The sequence below is a fragment of the Callithrix jacchus genome, chromosome 5 (genome assembly GCF_049354715.1).
Source record: "Callithrix jacchus isolate 240 chromosome 5, calJac240_pri, whole genome shotgun sequence".
Taxonomy (NCBI): domain Eukaryota; kingdom Metazoa; phylum Chordata; class Mammalia; order Primates; family Cebidae; genus Callithrix; species Callithrix jacchus.
The window spans coordinates 43821725-43837265 of NC_133506.1; the positions used below are offsets into that span (position 1 = coordinate 43821725).

Consider the following 15541-nt stretch of genomic DNA (forward strand, 5'->3'; position numbering starts at 1 on the left):
TTGGACTTCCAGCCTCCAAAACTGAGAGAGAATAAATTTTGCTGTTTTAAGCAACCCCATCTGTGGCAATTGTCCTGGTCCCCTAGGAAATGCATACGAGCCCCTCCCTAGACCTATACTTCTACCCAGACACTGATGGGGGGCGGTGGGGGGCCTTTCACCATGCAAATTAGATCCAGGCATGCCTCTGCTCAAAACTCTCCCACGGCTTCCATCCCACTCAGAATAAAATGAAACATTCTCTTAAGCAATGCCCTGAGCTCCAACGTGAAGGGATCCTACAGAGCAATCCCACGGACATCATGCTGCGCAAAGGCAGCCCCACGCACACACATCCTGAACGATACCATTCACAGACGATGCTAGAATAGGCAAAACTAAGCTTCGGTAAGAGAAGTCAGCAGAGGGATTCTGGAGGCCTGGGGGCCATGAATAGGAAGGGGAAAGAAGGAAGCTTCTGGAGTGACAGGAATGTTCTTCGGTCTTGGTGGTTCCATGCTGTAGATGTCTGTGAGCATTCGTCACCCTGGGGTGCAATTCCTGTATGGATGCTATACTTTAATTCAAAAGCTTCTTCAAAATCTGATACTTAGACCAAGCAGAATGACTCACACCTGTATCCTAGCACTTTGGGAGGCCAAAGCAGGAGGATTCCTTTAGCCCAGGAGTTCAAGACCAGCCTGGGTAACATAGCAAGACCCCATCTCCACAAAATTTTTTTTTTAATTAGCTGGGCATGGTAGTGCACACCTATAGTCTCAGCTTCTCAGGAAGCTAAGATGGGAGGATGGCTTGAGCCTAGGATGTCAAGGCTGCAGTGGGCCACAATCATGCCATTGCACTCCCGCCTGGGCAACACAGCAAGATCCTGTCTCAAAAAAACAAAAAAAAAACAGAACAAAAAATTTCAGACTCTTTCCATTGACTACACGCTTCTTCGTTATCTGGCTTCTTTCGATCTCTCCGGCCTCATCTCCTCCTGCTTTTCCTCTCTCAGCCTTTACTCTAGTCACCCTTGGCCCTGCAATTCTTCAGACACACTCCTACCTCAGGGCCTTTGCACTCGCAGGTCCTCTATCTCTCTGAAATGCTACACAGCCCACCCCCTCTCTCGCTCTCCTCTACTTCATCCATACCTCTGTTTACATGTCACCCAAGACACAGTTTTCCCAAAGACCAATCTAAAATAACAACCACCACCCTAACTCCCTCAAAACATCCTGACTGTACATCCTCCAGAGAACTTAGTATCACATCATCATTGAAGTTTCCCCAATCAGAATGGCCTCTATGAGAACAGGGACTTCTCTTGCCCTGTTCACTGTCAGATCTTTAGGACTTAGAATGATCCCTACCAGATGGCAGGTGCTTGCTAAGAAGTTGTTGGATGAGTAAATGAATAAATCATCCCGATTTTACAGACAAGAAAACTGAGGCAGAGAAACATAAAGTCACTGCTCCATCATTCCGCTGGTGCCCAGCACAACATGGATGGAGAGCCAGATTCTGTCTGTTCCCAAAGCCTTAATGTCCCATAACAGACTCACGACAGCTCTTCTGCAGGTGGCCAAAAGCTGGGAGATGCCAGCAAGGAGGGAGACAGATGGCACATGTGCTGGTGCCCCACGCATCCTCCCCTGCCCAGTCCAGCCCACCCAGCTGCTGCTAGGAATAGGGCAGTTTGACCCACCAGGAAGACTACTTGAGAGAGGAAGGAAGGAAAGAAAGGAAAGTCAGTCCTTCCCTTCCCACTCCCTGCACACACCTTCCTGGCATCTTCCTGCTTCCCAGGACCTAGCTGAACCTGAGAGAACACCCTCAGAGGGTGGGACCCTGGGCCAGGGAGCCCAGCACCTGGGCAGCAGGAACTGCCACAGGGGGGTGCTGTCTGCAAGCCAACAGATCAATGCAGACATGTGGCCATTCCTGTCTGTGTGGGGTCTGGCACTAACATGACTTCCATCTTTACATTCTGCCCAGAATATTTTATGAATATAAGTGCAAACATAGCAATGTGAAGATGGTGATATCAGCTATGAAAAGCAATAGTCCTGAAAGCTTAATTCACTTGGGACAAAGATGGAAATCAGTAAATCAATCCGCCAGTTTGCCCTTCCTGACATGTTCCCTATAGCTGGGCCAACCAACATGAACTCACTTGTGAAGGAAACATACATTTGGAATTGAAATTCTGGAAGTGCTTTGCTGGAGACTGTGTGTGAAGGAGAAGTGCAATGAGGAATATTATTTTGTAGTTTAGCACTCTGGGAATGTGGGTCACACTGCATTGCTGTGTCAGTTAATTGTTCTACTTTTATGTGCTGAATTCGGTATGTGCTGTTGGGAAAATAAACCATATGGGGACGGAGAGATGTCTATGGCTGAATGAGAGGGGATTCAGAGGTGAAGGACTGGGACTGAAACCCAAGAGAAGCGCAACCACTTTTCAAGGATGGACCCCTAGAAAGTCACTTAATATTCTGAAGTCACCAAAATCACCTGTGACAAAGACTATGCAGTGTCCCCTAATGTATTCTTCCACAGCAATAAATGGCTACTCAGAATAAAGTCCACATTTCCCAGCCTTCCTTGCATCTACATATGGCCATGTGACTGAGTGCTGGCTAATGGGACGTGAGGGGAGGAGATGTGTGCAGCTTCCTGTTATGCCCTAAAAAGGAGAACGGTATGCTCTCCATCCCACCCTCCCGCCACCTGCCACCTGGAATTAGGATGTGGTCAGAGATCATCTGAGACCAGGTCAATGAGCACCATACTCTAGGGCCTTGGCCCCTGACACTGGAACCACTATGCCAGCCCCAGACAGTCTATACCCACATTGTTAAAAAGAAAGAGAAATAAGTGTCCACCTTGTTTAAACCACTGTTCTTTGAGATGTCTGCAAAGCAGACAAATGTTTATCTTGACACATACACAACAGACAATGGTCTAAAAGGTTCAAAGGAGATCACAAATGAGAATCCATTTGATACTAAGTGAGGCTCTCTACAAGTGTAGGGAAGACCATCATGGATGTCTACAGTTTTCCTGACCAACATCCATTCCCAACTTAGCTGCATTCCCACAAATGCAAACCAACTGCCTCAGGGATCAACTCTACCCTTAGGCTCTGTGGCATGGGTAGACCTGACCCCATCCTCCTTCTCCAGAAGTGACCAATCAGAACACTATCACCAATTACTCCATCTACAGCAACTGGCTCAGGGTTTTGAGCCAATGAGCATCAGACCTAGGATTTTTTGCTGTTACTATGGGAAAAGGGAAGTTCTCTCTATCCTGGAGCTGCTCAGCTAACAGAACCAAAAATATTCCCTAGCTGGCCTTTTATGGAAAAGGCTTTCCAATCCCTGCTTTAGCAAGATTACCCAAGCCAAGGAAGGGATTTGGCACCACAAGGCAGCAGGAAGTCCTCTTGTGCCCAGAGATTCCTGAGGGCGAGACCGAGTGTGAGGGAGCACCAGGGCTGACAGGTCAACTTACCAAAAGGAAGGCACGCACGGTGGGGATCTTGTTCAGCTCCACCAGCAGCCGCAGGGCCTTCTCGTGGTTGCTGCAATATTCCTCATACACGTAGAACTTGTCCTTCTGCAAGACAAGGACAGAACCTGTGGGAGGCAGGTCATGGTAGGAGGCAGACCGCTGGGCTGGCAGGCTAGGGGGAAAGGACTACCCCAAACCAGAAGAGGCTACAGCAGGAGGGATCTCGAGTAAAGCGGCTCCTCTTACTACCAGCCTCCCAGACTCCACTCCTGCCCCACGACTACACCTAGGAGCTTGAATAACCTTCTAGGAAGCAGCATGGCCTGGGGGTCAAAAGCATAGGAGTGGCCTGGGCTTGCACCGTGGGTCTATATTTCCTGTGAACCTGGGCAGGTTACCGGAATTCCCTGTGCCTCAGTTTCCTCATCTGTAAGGTAGAGTTAAGAAAAGTCCCTAAGTCAGAGTTGTTATGGCCGGGGACTAGCTCTGCTGACCTCCAGGCACTCCTGAGCCGAAAGATGGATTCAACGTAAAGGTCACCTCTGGGTCACCAGATCCAGAACCAACAGTCAGGGTTTTCAGAAGTGGAAGAGACAGGAGCCTTCTTAGCAGGAAGCTCTTAACTGAGTATTCTTGGTTCCAAATGGTTCACAGAACCCGCAAAACCCTAAATAAGGATGCTGTAGGTGAGGCCACTGGAGGAGGAAGGGCTGCAAGGCCTCAACCCTGGTCTAGGGGTGGGGGTGTGCAAGAGACCCAAACAAGCTAAGGAAGGAAGAGGTGGGTCCACAAGAAGAGGTGGGTCCACAAAGCAAGCAGCTCATCTTGTTTCTAAACAAGCCCCCAGATGGCTTTCCGATAGGAGGCTGCAGGAAATAGGAAACCAAAGAGAAGGGAGGATGGGTTTAGAATTAACAGGCATCTCCAGCCCACCCCAGCTCGCTCTGGGGGCTGTGTGTGCATCATCTGAGCAGACACCTAGAGCTACAAAATGTCTTCACGGTCAGTGCTGATGGCTAACACAGAGTGCGTACCCAGCACACAGCACAGGCTGCACGCTGCTCTCTCAGAATGCGGGTCAACTCACTCACCCCCCATGACAGCCTTACATGGTAACTACTGTAAAAGACTCACATACCCATGACAAAACCAAGGAAAAGTGGCTTGCCCAGGGTCTCACCGCTAGTGCAGTGGCAGAACCAGGACTCAAACTCCCTTAACCCCAGTGACAATGTCAGCTCAAGGTCATGGCACAGGGTAGGGATGGGAGTGGGAGGCAAATACCCAGGGTACAAATCTCAAGCCACAAATCCAGACTAAGCTGCATCCAAGGGGCACTGCACAAGAATACTGAAGGGCACAGAGTGACTCCAGAAACCCAGTTCCACACTCCCTAAGTGGAGGGTGACCTTGGGCAAGCACTTCACCTCCCTATGCCTTGGTTTCCATGACTGCAAAATGGACATCATAACTGACCTCCAACACTTAGGAGGATTAAATAATAATATGTGTAAAATAAGTAGAATGGTGTCTGGCACACAGTAAGTACCATACAACACTTCAAAGTACCCTTACAAGTATTAACTACAAACATAAACATAATCAACAAACATGGATAAATGGGGGAAAATATCAGACAAACCATGTTACAATCACCCAAAGTGCACACCCATACACACACATACCACAAGACAAACAATCTTGATGCATACTCTAAGAAACCACCCAAAAATCTCAAGCATTACAGCACACAAGCTACATGCTCCAAACACCATCACCAATATCAGCATGCATATGGACACATGCACTTAGTCACAACCACAACTTAGTCATCGAATATCTGTAGTCCACTGAGATGCCAACACACACATATGGTAAGGAAGGAGAAGAGGGGACCCGCAGTACCCACTCACTGCCCAAGCAGACCTTTTTCTATTTCCACTTGTCTCAAATGAGCCTAAGGGACCATCATCAAGGTTAAAGGATCTGGGTGAGGAGAAGTCTGGGCTGCAGGGCATCACCCAGCCATAGGTAAAACCTTGTGAGTGGGGGCTGCTGGACACATCTGGAACCAGGGTTTCGGCTAGCAGGCTGTGGTGATGCAGGCTGCAGGAAGAGGAAGAGGAAGAAAGAGAACACCTTCCTTGCTGTAGGTGATAGGAACTGGCCTGTGTCTGGGAACCTGCTCCTACAGAGAAGGCTTGCAGGGCTGTAGCAGGCGGGCCAACCTCTGAATACAGGCACATGAATGGCATTAGGTAGTCCCAATCTCCTGTAAGGAGCTACAAGAATGTCCCTCTGCAGCTAAGAGCCTGGCCTTTCCCTGGGCCAACCCCACCATGAATACTATGCTGAGATGAGACATGAAAAGCCCCCATGACCCCTCTCACCAACCATTATCAGCATCAACCTTGTAAGTGCCAAGGAGAGGTTCTGCAGCCAGACCATCTAGGTTCATAGCCCAAGTCTCCTGGCCACCAGCCCTTGATCAAAACAAGTAACCCTTCTTGGCCCTTGTATTCTCATCTATAAAGTACAGACAACAATGGCATCATTACCATAATGACGTCGTAAGGATTAGCAGGTGACTTTATATCAAGTGCTTCCAACAGTGCATAGTACGTGTCCACTAAATATTAACTTGTATTATTATTGTTTATTGATGTTGCTGCTATTATCACTAGCATGATTATTTCAGAAAATTCATTAACTTTTTCATTGAACTGCTCTGTTACAGGGAAAAGCAGTAGGTGAGAAGGTTTTAATAGCAAAAAAAAAAAGAGAGACAGGCGGAGTCAGGAGGAAGGCAGCAGGTAGACTCTCGGGTTTAGGGAAAGCATTGGGAGGGTGCCAAGCAGATTTTGAACATTATGATGGGCCCTGACTCCAAGATGTTTTACTTCTCATTTGTGCACTGTCCTTCTCCCCCGAGGCTCCCTGGAGTGTGAGGTCCACGGGGACAGCGTTTGCATCTGTTGATGTCACTGCCTGTGGTGTCAGTGGGGATAGCAGCCACTGGCAGAGAGCAGGTATCGTGACTATTTGATGAATGAAAGCAAGAAAACATGACTATTTCATGAACGAAAGCAAGAAAACAGAAGGAGCCAAGAGAGGCTAGAGGCCCCTCAGACCAGCTCCTAGGTGCTTCTTCCCAGGCTGGTCCTACCCTACCCCAGATACCAGAAGTGAGCACATGACCCAGGCCAAACCAATCAGAGTTCTCTATCCTAGTAACAGTGGCCATGTGACCCAAGCTGGGCCTCGAGTACCCACAAGGACTCGTGCTGGAATCACCGGGAAGAGAAGCTGTTTTTGAGCTGCTATTGAACCCCTGCCACCATCTGAGGCATGCACCCCACGAACCCCTCCCATTCTCCAAGAGTGAAACTAGCACTGCACAGGTAAAAGCAGAGCCTGTGGTCAGAGAAAGACCTGGCCCTGAAATCACTGTATGGAGTCCTGGATCTAGCTACGCCTGAAGCAAACCTACACTCCTGAACAATTTCACTGACATGCATCTGTAAAGTCCTTTATTTGCTTAAGCCTATCTGAACTGGTGTTTCTGTCACATATAGGGAAGACAGTTTTGATGCATGAACACTCTGAAAGGGAGAAAATGAAATACATGGACCCAATCTTAGTGAGGTGACAGGGTGGGTATCTCTGTCCATCTCCACAGAGATGGAGAGAAGGGATTGGACCAGAAAGCAGGGACAAATCTGTTTCTTCCCACATGCCTACCCCAGTCACTGGGTAGTGCTAACTGGAACACTGGTAAGGAGGATTCTGGGGCCCCACAGGGAGCCCAGAGACAGAATGCTGTGACTGATTAGCAATGACTGCCATGGGTGCAGGAGAGGGGATAAGTAACAAGCTCACCACAGGTTTGTCATTCCTCATCCCCTGAGCCCCTTCTCTGACACAGTCATCCTTTCCTTCAGCCTGTGGGAAGGGCAGGGGTCCAAGGCTTGAGGCTGGGAGAAGTTAAATTTAGAAAATGACAACATCCCCTCTGCAGCACCATGCCCAGTTCAATCCCTCCTGTGTCTTTGCATCCAGCCTTACCCCAGCTGCATCTCAGGCCTGAGACACTGCAAATACGGAAACGTTCCTCCTGACAGCTCAGAGTCCAAGTGTTCCATTTCCTCCTAGGGGCCCCACATGGGGCTTTGATTGCTTTGCCAGAGAAAAACGGACAAATAGTTGTGCAGACACAGATGTGGTGGGTGCGGAACATGTAGCTGTGGGTTTAGGGTGAGAAGGGAGAGAAGGGGACAGTTGACAGCTGGAGAGAGCCAGGGGAAGGGATCTCACCTCCAGGAAGGGCTCAAGGATTGCGAGAAGTGGCAGCTTCTATCCACAATACCCACATGACAGTGGCTACACAGAGACCATCAGCTCCAAAGCACTCATTTCACAGCCAGCAAGACTGAGACCCATGAGAGGGAAGGAGCTGGCCCAAGCAGACATCTCCTCCCATGGGGAGACAAGCAAGAGAGTCACGTCTCAATTTTTCAAAAGTCTCCCCAACTGATTTACACATCCACACAGCTTCGAGGAGAGGGAAGTTAAAACATAACTCAGACCACACCACTTCTGTGCTGAAAACCTGCAATGACTTCCACTGACTCAGAATAAGATCCATGGTCCTCACCTCGGCACACAAAGCCCTACAGGCTCTGCCCTGTACCTGCTATGACACGCTCAAACTCTCCATCTCTCACTCTGCTCTAGCCACCTGGTCTCCCTTTTTCCCTCGAACAAGCTAAGCTTGCTCCCAGCTCAGGGCCTCTGCCCTTTCTCCCCTCGGTCCAGATAGCCCTCCCCAACATCAGGCCATTTCACCCCCTCGGAGAGGCTGTCCCACCCTCGGGTTGCCAGATATGAAATAAAACCCAGGACGCCCAGGTGAAAACTCACTGCAGATGCATAAATAATTTTTTAGTATAAATATGTCTCAAATATTGCATAAGACATGCTTCCACTAAAAAGTTATTTGACATTTACCTGAAATTCAAATTTCCCTGGGTTTCTTTTGTTTTCATTTGCTAAATCTAGCAGCCCTGACCCTGACCTCCTGATTGAAAGCAACCTCAGGCAGAGTCACTCTTTACCACATCTGCATTTTACGTTCTTCACAACCCACAGTGGCATCTGAAATGACCTCATCTGTTAAATCATCCTCCATTTCTCCCACCTATGAGCCACATGGCAGCAGGGAGCAAGTCTGGCTTATTTACTGCAGCATCCCCAGCGCCTAGTGCAGTGCCTGGCACACAGGAGATGCTTCATGTGTATTTCAGGAGACCTTATCACATAAGACAGTGAAAAGAACAGGCTCTACAGCCTGAATATGTCAGCTCAAATCCCAGCTCTGATGCTTCCTAGCTCTGTAAGCTTGCACTGTAACTTAATCTCTGTGCCTTGGTTTCCTCATCTGTAAAATGGGTACAATGATAGTAACCACCTTTAAAGACTGTTGTGGAGTTTTAATGAATGCATATCTGTAAGACACAGAGAACAGGACCCAGCACAAAGAAGATGTTCACTCAGTGCTAGATTATGATAAACTCAGTAGTTAGTGGTTGGGTTTTGGGGAAATGGGGTGAGGCACTCTTCCCCCATCTGTTCAGTCAGGTGGCACTAGCGGGCTGGACTGTGGACCAGGCCCCCTTCCTCTCCTGGAGAAGCTGTCTGCAGCGCTCTGTTCCCCATTAGCATCGCACCAGCCCAGATGCTGCCATGGCCATGGGGAAATGTTTCCAGGTGGGGAGTAAATGGAGTAAACAGGCCTGGGAGGGAGAGTGGACCCGGCACCCTTTCCTTTGGGGCTGCAGTGGGTGCCATGGCACACTCCTCAAATGCCTGTCACAGAGGGCAGAGGCGCCCCTTACCCCAGGCACTGGGAGTGCTGGCTGACGATGGCCCTCAGCTGAGGCCCTCCCCTAGAACTGCCTTCAGCCTAGGAGAGCTGCCTGTCTGAGTTCATACACCCGCTCATGGGGACAGCTCACCCCCAGTAACTGGGCAATGAGGGTGCAAAGGCTTCACCCACTTGCTGCAATTGTGCACACTCTTAAGAGCTATCCTAGCTCCAGAGCTCTTTCCAGATGGGACCATTAGGAGCCGGGGTGGAGCCTCTGCAGACTCTCCTTTAGCTGCTTCCTCAAGGCCACCTGCATGCAAATGGCCAGCTTCCAGAAACCCAACCTACAGAGAGGTGGCCTTTAAAACTCCTGAGATGGACTGACTCAGCCTATCCTTCGTGAGCAGGCAGGAAGAGGAGTAATGATTTTAATTTTAATTAAAAAGACAATTTCAAATTAAAAACCACTGGATCACACTGTGAGAACACTGGCTGCTTTTTCAATAGTTCCAGTTAGCCCAAGGAAGGCCTGAGCCACTGTGATGTAACAAGCCTCAGGTTCAGAGGCTCAAGTAGTTCAGAGTTTCTAGATAGAATGCGTTAACACCGTTTGGTTTCTACTGCATTTATTTTGAAGATGACCTTCTATTTATAGCATTCATTTTCTATTTTCAATGATGATGGAAATTTCCCTTTTTAAATAAGTTTATTCAAATTTTGTTACGTGAATCACTTTTTAAAGCATTAAACAAATAACAATACAAAGGATACTCAGATATAGCAAAAAGTACAAACTTAGCGTGTGAGCTGATGAACTGAAAAACACTGGCTTAGCCCTTAGGAAGGTCTAAAGCCCACTTCTGCAGCTGGCACAGTCATGACCTTGAGCTGAACCTTCCTCTCAGGTTGCTTGCATGTGCAGAGGGCAAGCGAGCTTGGGGCTGGATTTTTTTTTTTATGTTTTGTTATTTTGTTTTGTTTTGTTTATTTTAAGACAATGTCTCACTCTGTCACCCAGGGTGGAGTACAGTGGCATGATCTCAACTCACTGCAGCCTCTACCTCCTGGGCTCAAGTGATCCTCCCACCTCAGCCTCCCGAGTACCTAGAACTACAGGCGTGCACCACCATGCCAGGGGAAGGGACTGAACTATTTATGATGCAGAGACAGAGCAACGAGCACGACAGAGTCCCTGTCCTCACGTTGTTTATATTCTAGGGAGAGACAGAGAATAAACAAAAAGGAGCACAAGGTCCGACATGTCAAAGGGCGATGCGGACCGTTCTGTTAAGAATGACAGAGCGGGGAGGGCGTGGAAGGGCAGGCGATCGGCATGTTAACAGGAGGGCCTGGAGGCCGAGATGGCATTCCCAAAAAGCTTTCAAGGCAAGGAGGGAGAGAGCTGCAGGGATGTCTGAGGGAACTGCTCCAGCAGAGGAAGTGGCCTGGGGCAGAAATATGCTCTGCCTATTCTACAACAGCGAGGAGACCACTGTGGCCGTAGCTGGGGGAGTGAGTTCCAAGGAATGGGCAGGGCCTGGCGGGGTGTGGGGATTTTATTCCAGTGAGGCAGGAACCTCTAGAGGGTCCCGGGAGTGGGGCTGAAGAGATCTGATTCATGTTTCCAGCAGGTATCTCTGGCAGCTCAGGGGAGAACCAATCTCCAAAATACTTCATCTCTGTCAAAGCCTCCAACATCCATCCTTGTGTCCGGGTGTCACAGCAGCTTTGTGAGGCTGGAAGGACAGGAGCTCCACTGAGGTGCAGGGGGCTGATGACACATCGCCTGGAATGGGGCACAGGCCTGGGGACCCTGCACAGAGTCACACTCCAGAGAAGCCTGGGAGGTGCCAGAAAGCACTGGATCACATGAACAGATGTGCACATAACTCAAGCGAGAAACAATTCCTGAGCACTTATTACGTGCCAGGTACTACTAATCTCATTCATTCTCTCAACCACCCTAGAAGGTGAGTCTTGTGATATCTACTTTACAGATGAGAAAACTGAGGCACAGAGAGGTAAGTCATTCTTCCAGGATCACAGAGCAAGGAAGCAGCAGAGCTAAGATGCAAAGTCGGGCAGCTGGGCTCTAGAAGGCTTGATCTCCCAGGCCCAGGAAGGATGCCAGGAAGGCCCCAGCCCAGAACAACTTCCCACAAATGCCTCAACGTCCACCCTCCACAGGGCATGACTCTGATGCTAAATGCAGCCTTCACCAGGTGCCTAGTTTGATGAGGCTACATGAGGAGGGTCCCAGGTAGCAGAAGAGAGGGTACAGAAAGAGGTGGCTTCACGCACACTAAACCCCACCCCAGACCCCCAGTCCTCTGCTGCATCTCTAAGCAAGTCAGCAATCCTGCAGAAAGAGAGAGATGAGAATAGCCCTGCTGTGTCCTCAGGGTCCAGGGCCCCTTGCTGACAAGCAAATTAAGCCCACTTCCCTACAGCCTCTGGGACTCAAGCAGAGAAGTCAAAGGACTGAGGGGGCAGGGGGCAGGGGGCAGGACTTTTGGCAAACAGGACAATGCACCTTGAGGACCCTTTCTCCCACTTTCGCTAAGTACAGAAAATCCCACTGAAGCTCAGATCATGACTTCACAGACAGCCCCACAGCCACCCGCTCCAGGAAGCAGGCCAGAGTAACACCCACAGCTGACACTCATGCGGCATTAGCTCGCTGCTGGGCCCGGCCATTCATCCTCCTGACAGCCCCCTGCGGCAGCTATTGTCGTTATCTCCATTTTACAGAGTTGGAGACTGAGGCCCTGAGAGGTGAAAGGACTTGCCCCAGGTCGCTGGGCTGGCAAGCAGTAGAACAGGGATTTGAATGTTGGCTGTTGGCTCCAGAGAAACAAGCACTCCCTGAATCCTATGAACCTGAAGAGAAGACTGTCTTGCCCATTCTTTTCATTTCCCTATTCAAACACCTTTACTGAACCACTGTGGCCACGTGCCCCTTCTCACCACCTCCACTGCTACCATGCTGGTCCGAGGCACCTTCATCTCACTTGGCGGGGTAACCTCTTAGATGTCTCCCTGCTTCCGGATCCCCCTCCACACTTACTCCCCCTCATAGCACCCAAAGGGCCCCTGCAACCCAAAGTGGACAGTGTCCCTCCTCTGCTCAGTGACCCCACTAGCACCCAGCCCACCTGCGCCCTAATGCACTTTTATTTGTCTAATTTCAAACATGGAGGACCGTCTGCTACATGAACAGGAAGATAATGTCAACATTTACTGAGCACTTGCTGTGAGCCAGGAGCTGCAGTGAGCAGGCTCCTTGTATTATCTCACCTAATCCCCACAATATCATGGATTTATGCCCCATTTATGGGTAAGGATACTGAGGCACAGATAAGATCAATCCACTTGCTGAGAGGACTACAGTTCATGAGTCGCTGAGCAGCCTGGCCAGGAGCTTTCCTTGCCGTCACTTTCACACAGAGGGTGGGTGGCCCCTGGCTGAAGGACTTCATCCTGGGGTACTCTGCACGCCTGACTGTACACAAGACTTGCCCCCCACTGCCCTCTGAGGGCACAGCTCCATCATCTTAGCCTCTGGCCACTCAGAGGTGATCCTTTGGAGAAGTGAGTTAGTGATGCTGAAGACGACGATGACGATCATGATGATGATGATGATGAGAGTTAAGAGCGACTGAGTGCTCATACGAGCAAGTGCTGATACAAAGTTTCTCTACCTTGGCACCACTGACATTTGAGGTCAGATGATTTCTGTTGTGGGGGCTGTCCTGTGCATTACAGGATGTTTGGTGGCATCCCTGGCCTCTACCTACTAGAAACCAGTAGCACCCCAGAACTGGTACAACCAAAAATGTGTCTGGACATTGTCCAGCGTCCCCTGGGGGCCAGAATTGCCCCAGCTGAGAAGTGCTGCTCTATGCTCTCTATTCTATTTCTTTACCTCTGAGTCTTCCTAAGGAGGTAGGCAGAATTGTCCCTACTTCTCAATCACAGGAAGAAACAGAGGCTCAGAGAGGCAAAGGAATTTGGCTCACATCTCCTGCCCATGAGGCTACATGGGTTCTTCTACCTGTGAGGGGGTCCCAGGTAGTACAGAAGAAGAGGGTATGGAAAAGCAGTTGCCTTCCTTCTCTAGCCTACCACCTACAATTCCAAATGCATTCATAATCCTGCAAAAAGAGAGAGGCCATTGCAACAAGCGTCAGCCTCTCTGACCAACAGCCCAACTGGGAACCCAAGGATTAGACACCCTCACTGGCCAGTGGCTGCCTGAGCCTGGACTCAAACCCAGGTCTGTCTGATGCCAAGTCCACCTTCCTGGCCACTAGCTATCTCTGATGGTCACTGTGGCAGAAGGTCCCCACCAGGCCAGGAGGTCACAGGACCCCAGGACACAGGCATTCTCCACCCTCCATGTGAAACTGAGGGAAAGGAGAGTCACCAAAAATGCCCACAGTCTGCTGGGCCTGAACCACTTTCCATAGTTCCAGAGAAGAAGACTGGGCCCACCTACCCACCTTACTACCCCATCTCCCAGACAGGCCTACAGAGAAAGCTGGTAAAAGCGGGTGGGGCAGGGACCCAGGGAGAAGCCCAATTCTCAAAAGCTAGAGTCCACCAGGGGCAGTGGCATGGCACTCACGAATTTCAAGAAAACATTCCCAAGTTCATGCTGAGACTGCGGCTCTGGGTGTAAACAGTACTCTAAAGCGGCCAAGAAATCCTTATGAACTTCCAGGATGTCTTCGATGTTCGAGAACAGGATCTGTGAGGAAAAGAGGCCAGCGGAGAGCATTAACCAAGGCAGGGAGGGAGAGCAAAGCCAAGCACTGAAAACATACAAACCCTGGTGCGGATGAGACTGCAGTCAAAGAAGAACTCTCAAATGCCAGAACTGGTTTACCACTAATAAAAATCATCGTATTAACAGAAATATTACCAACATTTGTTTACTATCATCAGGATTAGTGACTAATCCTGTGTTAAGAACTTTATAGGCATTTATGGACTCTAATCCCCACTGTAAATCCATGAGATAGAAACCAGTATTATCCCCAATTTACAGAAGAAGAACTAAGGCTCAGATAAAATAATATTCCCAAGGTCAGCATCCAGCAAGCAGCTCCGCATTTAGTATGCAACATCACTGCTGTGTCCAGCTGCAGGAGGGAGGCTGGAAATGGCAAGTATATTCTCATGCACCCATTAAAACAATGTGGTAGAAGCAGACACTATAAGGAAGGAGGTTTGACATACGCTGCCTAAACTCTCACAGACAATATATGAGATCCCTGTTTTCCCACATCAATCTAAAAGTGTAAAAGACCAATATGATTTGACCCAGCGATCCTGCATTTTAGAATTTAACTTCTGATCAGTTGTTCCCAACAAGGAGCAATTTTACCCACCACCCCCGCCACACACACACACACACACACACACACACACACACACACACACACACACGGGATGTGCAGCAAGGTCAAGGGACATTTCTGGTTGTCACAAATTGGGAGGAAAAGCGGTGTTTCATAGAGGCCAGGGATGCTGTTTACCCTTCCTGCAATGTACAGGACAGCACCTGCAATGAGCAATTATTATTATTCCTTTTCCTCTCTGAGTCTTTTATGATTGAATTTTTTTAAGAATACTTATAACAGCCAAAAACTGGAAATAAGCCAAATATCCATCCACAGGAGAATGGATAAGTTAATTGTGTTACATCCATACAATGAAACACCACACAGCAATGAAAAAGAATGAACCACAGCTATATACAACACCACGGGCAAATCCCATACTCCGGAGGTGGAGGGAGCAAAGGACACTCAATGGTCCCAGGAGCCAGGGATTACCCTTAGGGAGGGAGGACTGACAGAGGTGAGCATAGAGGGGACAGCTGAGGCCAGGAAATGTTCTCTGCCTTCATTTGGGTCATGGTTACACTGGTGCATTAGTATGCAGACAGACACTGCACTCAGTGCTAAGGATCTGCACACTTTACTGTAGGAGACTTCTACCTCATTAAAAAAAAGGTAATTTTTTAAAACTGTAATAAGTTGCAATTTAAACTTATAATAAAGAATTTTAAAACTATAATAAATAGTGCAACAAACAGGTAGACTAAACAGTATATGCTCAGTAATATTTGCTGAATGAATGAGTGAATAAATGGATGCACACATAGAG

General features: G+C 48.9%; 1 protein-coding gene across 7 annotated transcripts in view; it reads right to left on the reverse strand.

Annotated features, from left to right (window-relative positions):
* Positions 1 to 15541, reverse strand: part of PREX1 (phosphatidylinositol-3,4,5-trisphosphate dependent Rac exchange factor 1) — a 203575-nt gene that overhangs the window by 107062 nt on the left and 80972 nt on the right. For all 7 annotated transcript variants that reach the window (XM_078371900.1, XM_035298857.3, XM_078371899.1 and 4 more), the window contains exons 3-4: positions 13995 to 14117; positions 3502 to 3606 (exon numbers count right to left, since the gene is read on the reverse strand). In XM_078371900.1, the coding sequence (XP_078228026.1) occupies positions 3502 to 3606; positions 13995 to 14117 (228 nt within the window). The remainder of the gene's footprint in view (positions 1 to 3501; positions 3607 to 13994; positions 14118 to 15541) is intronic.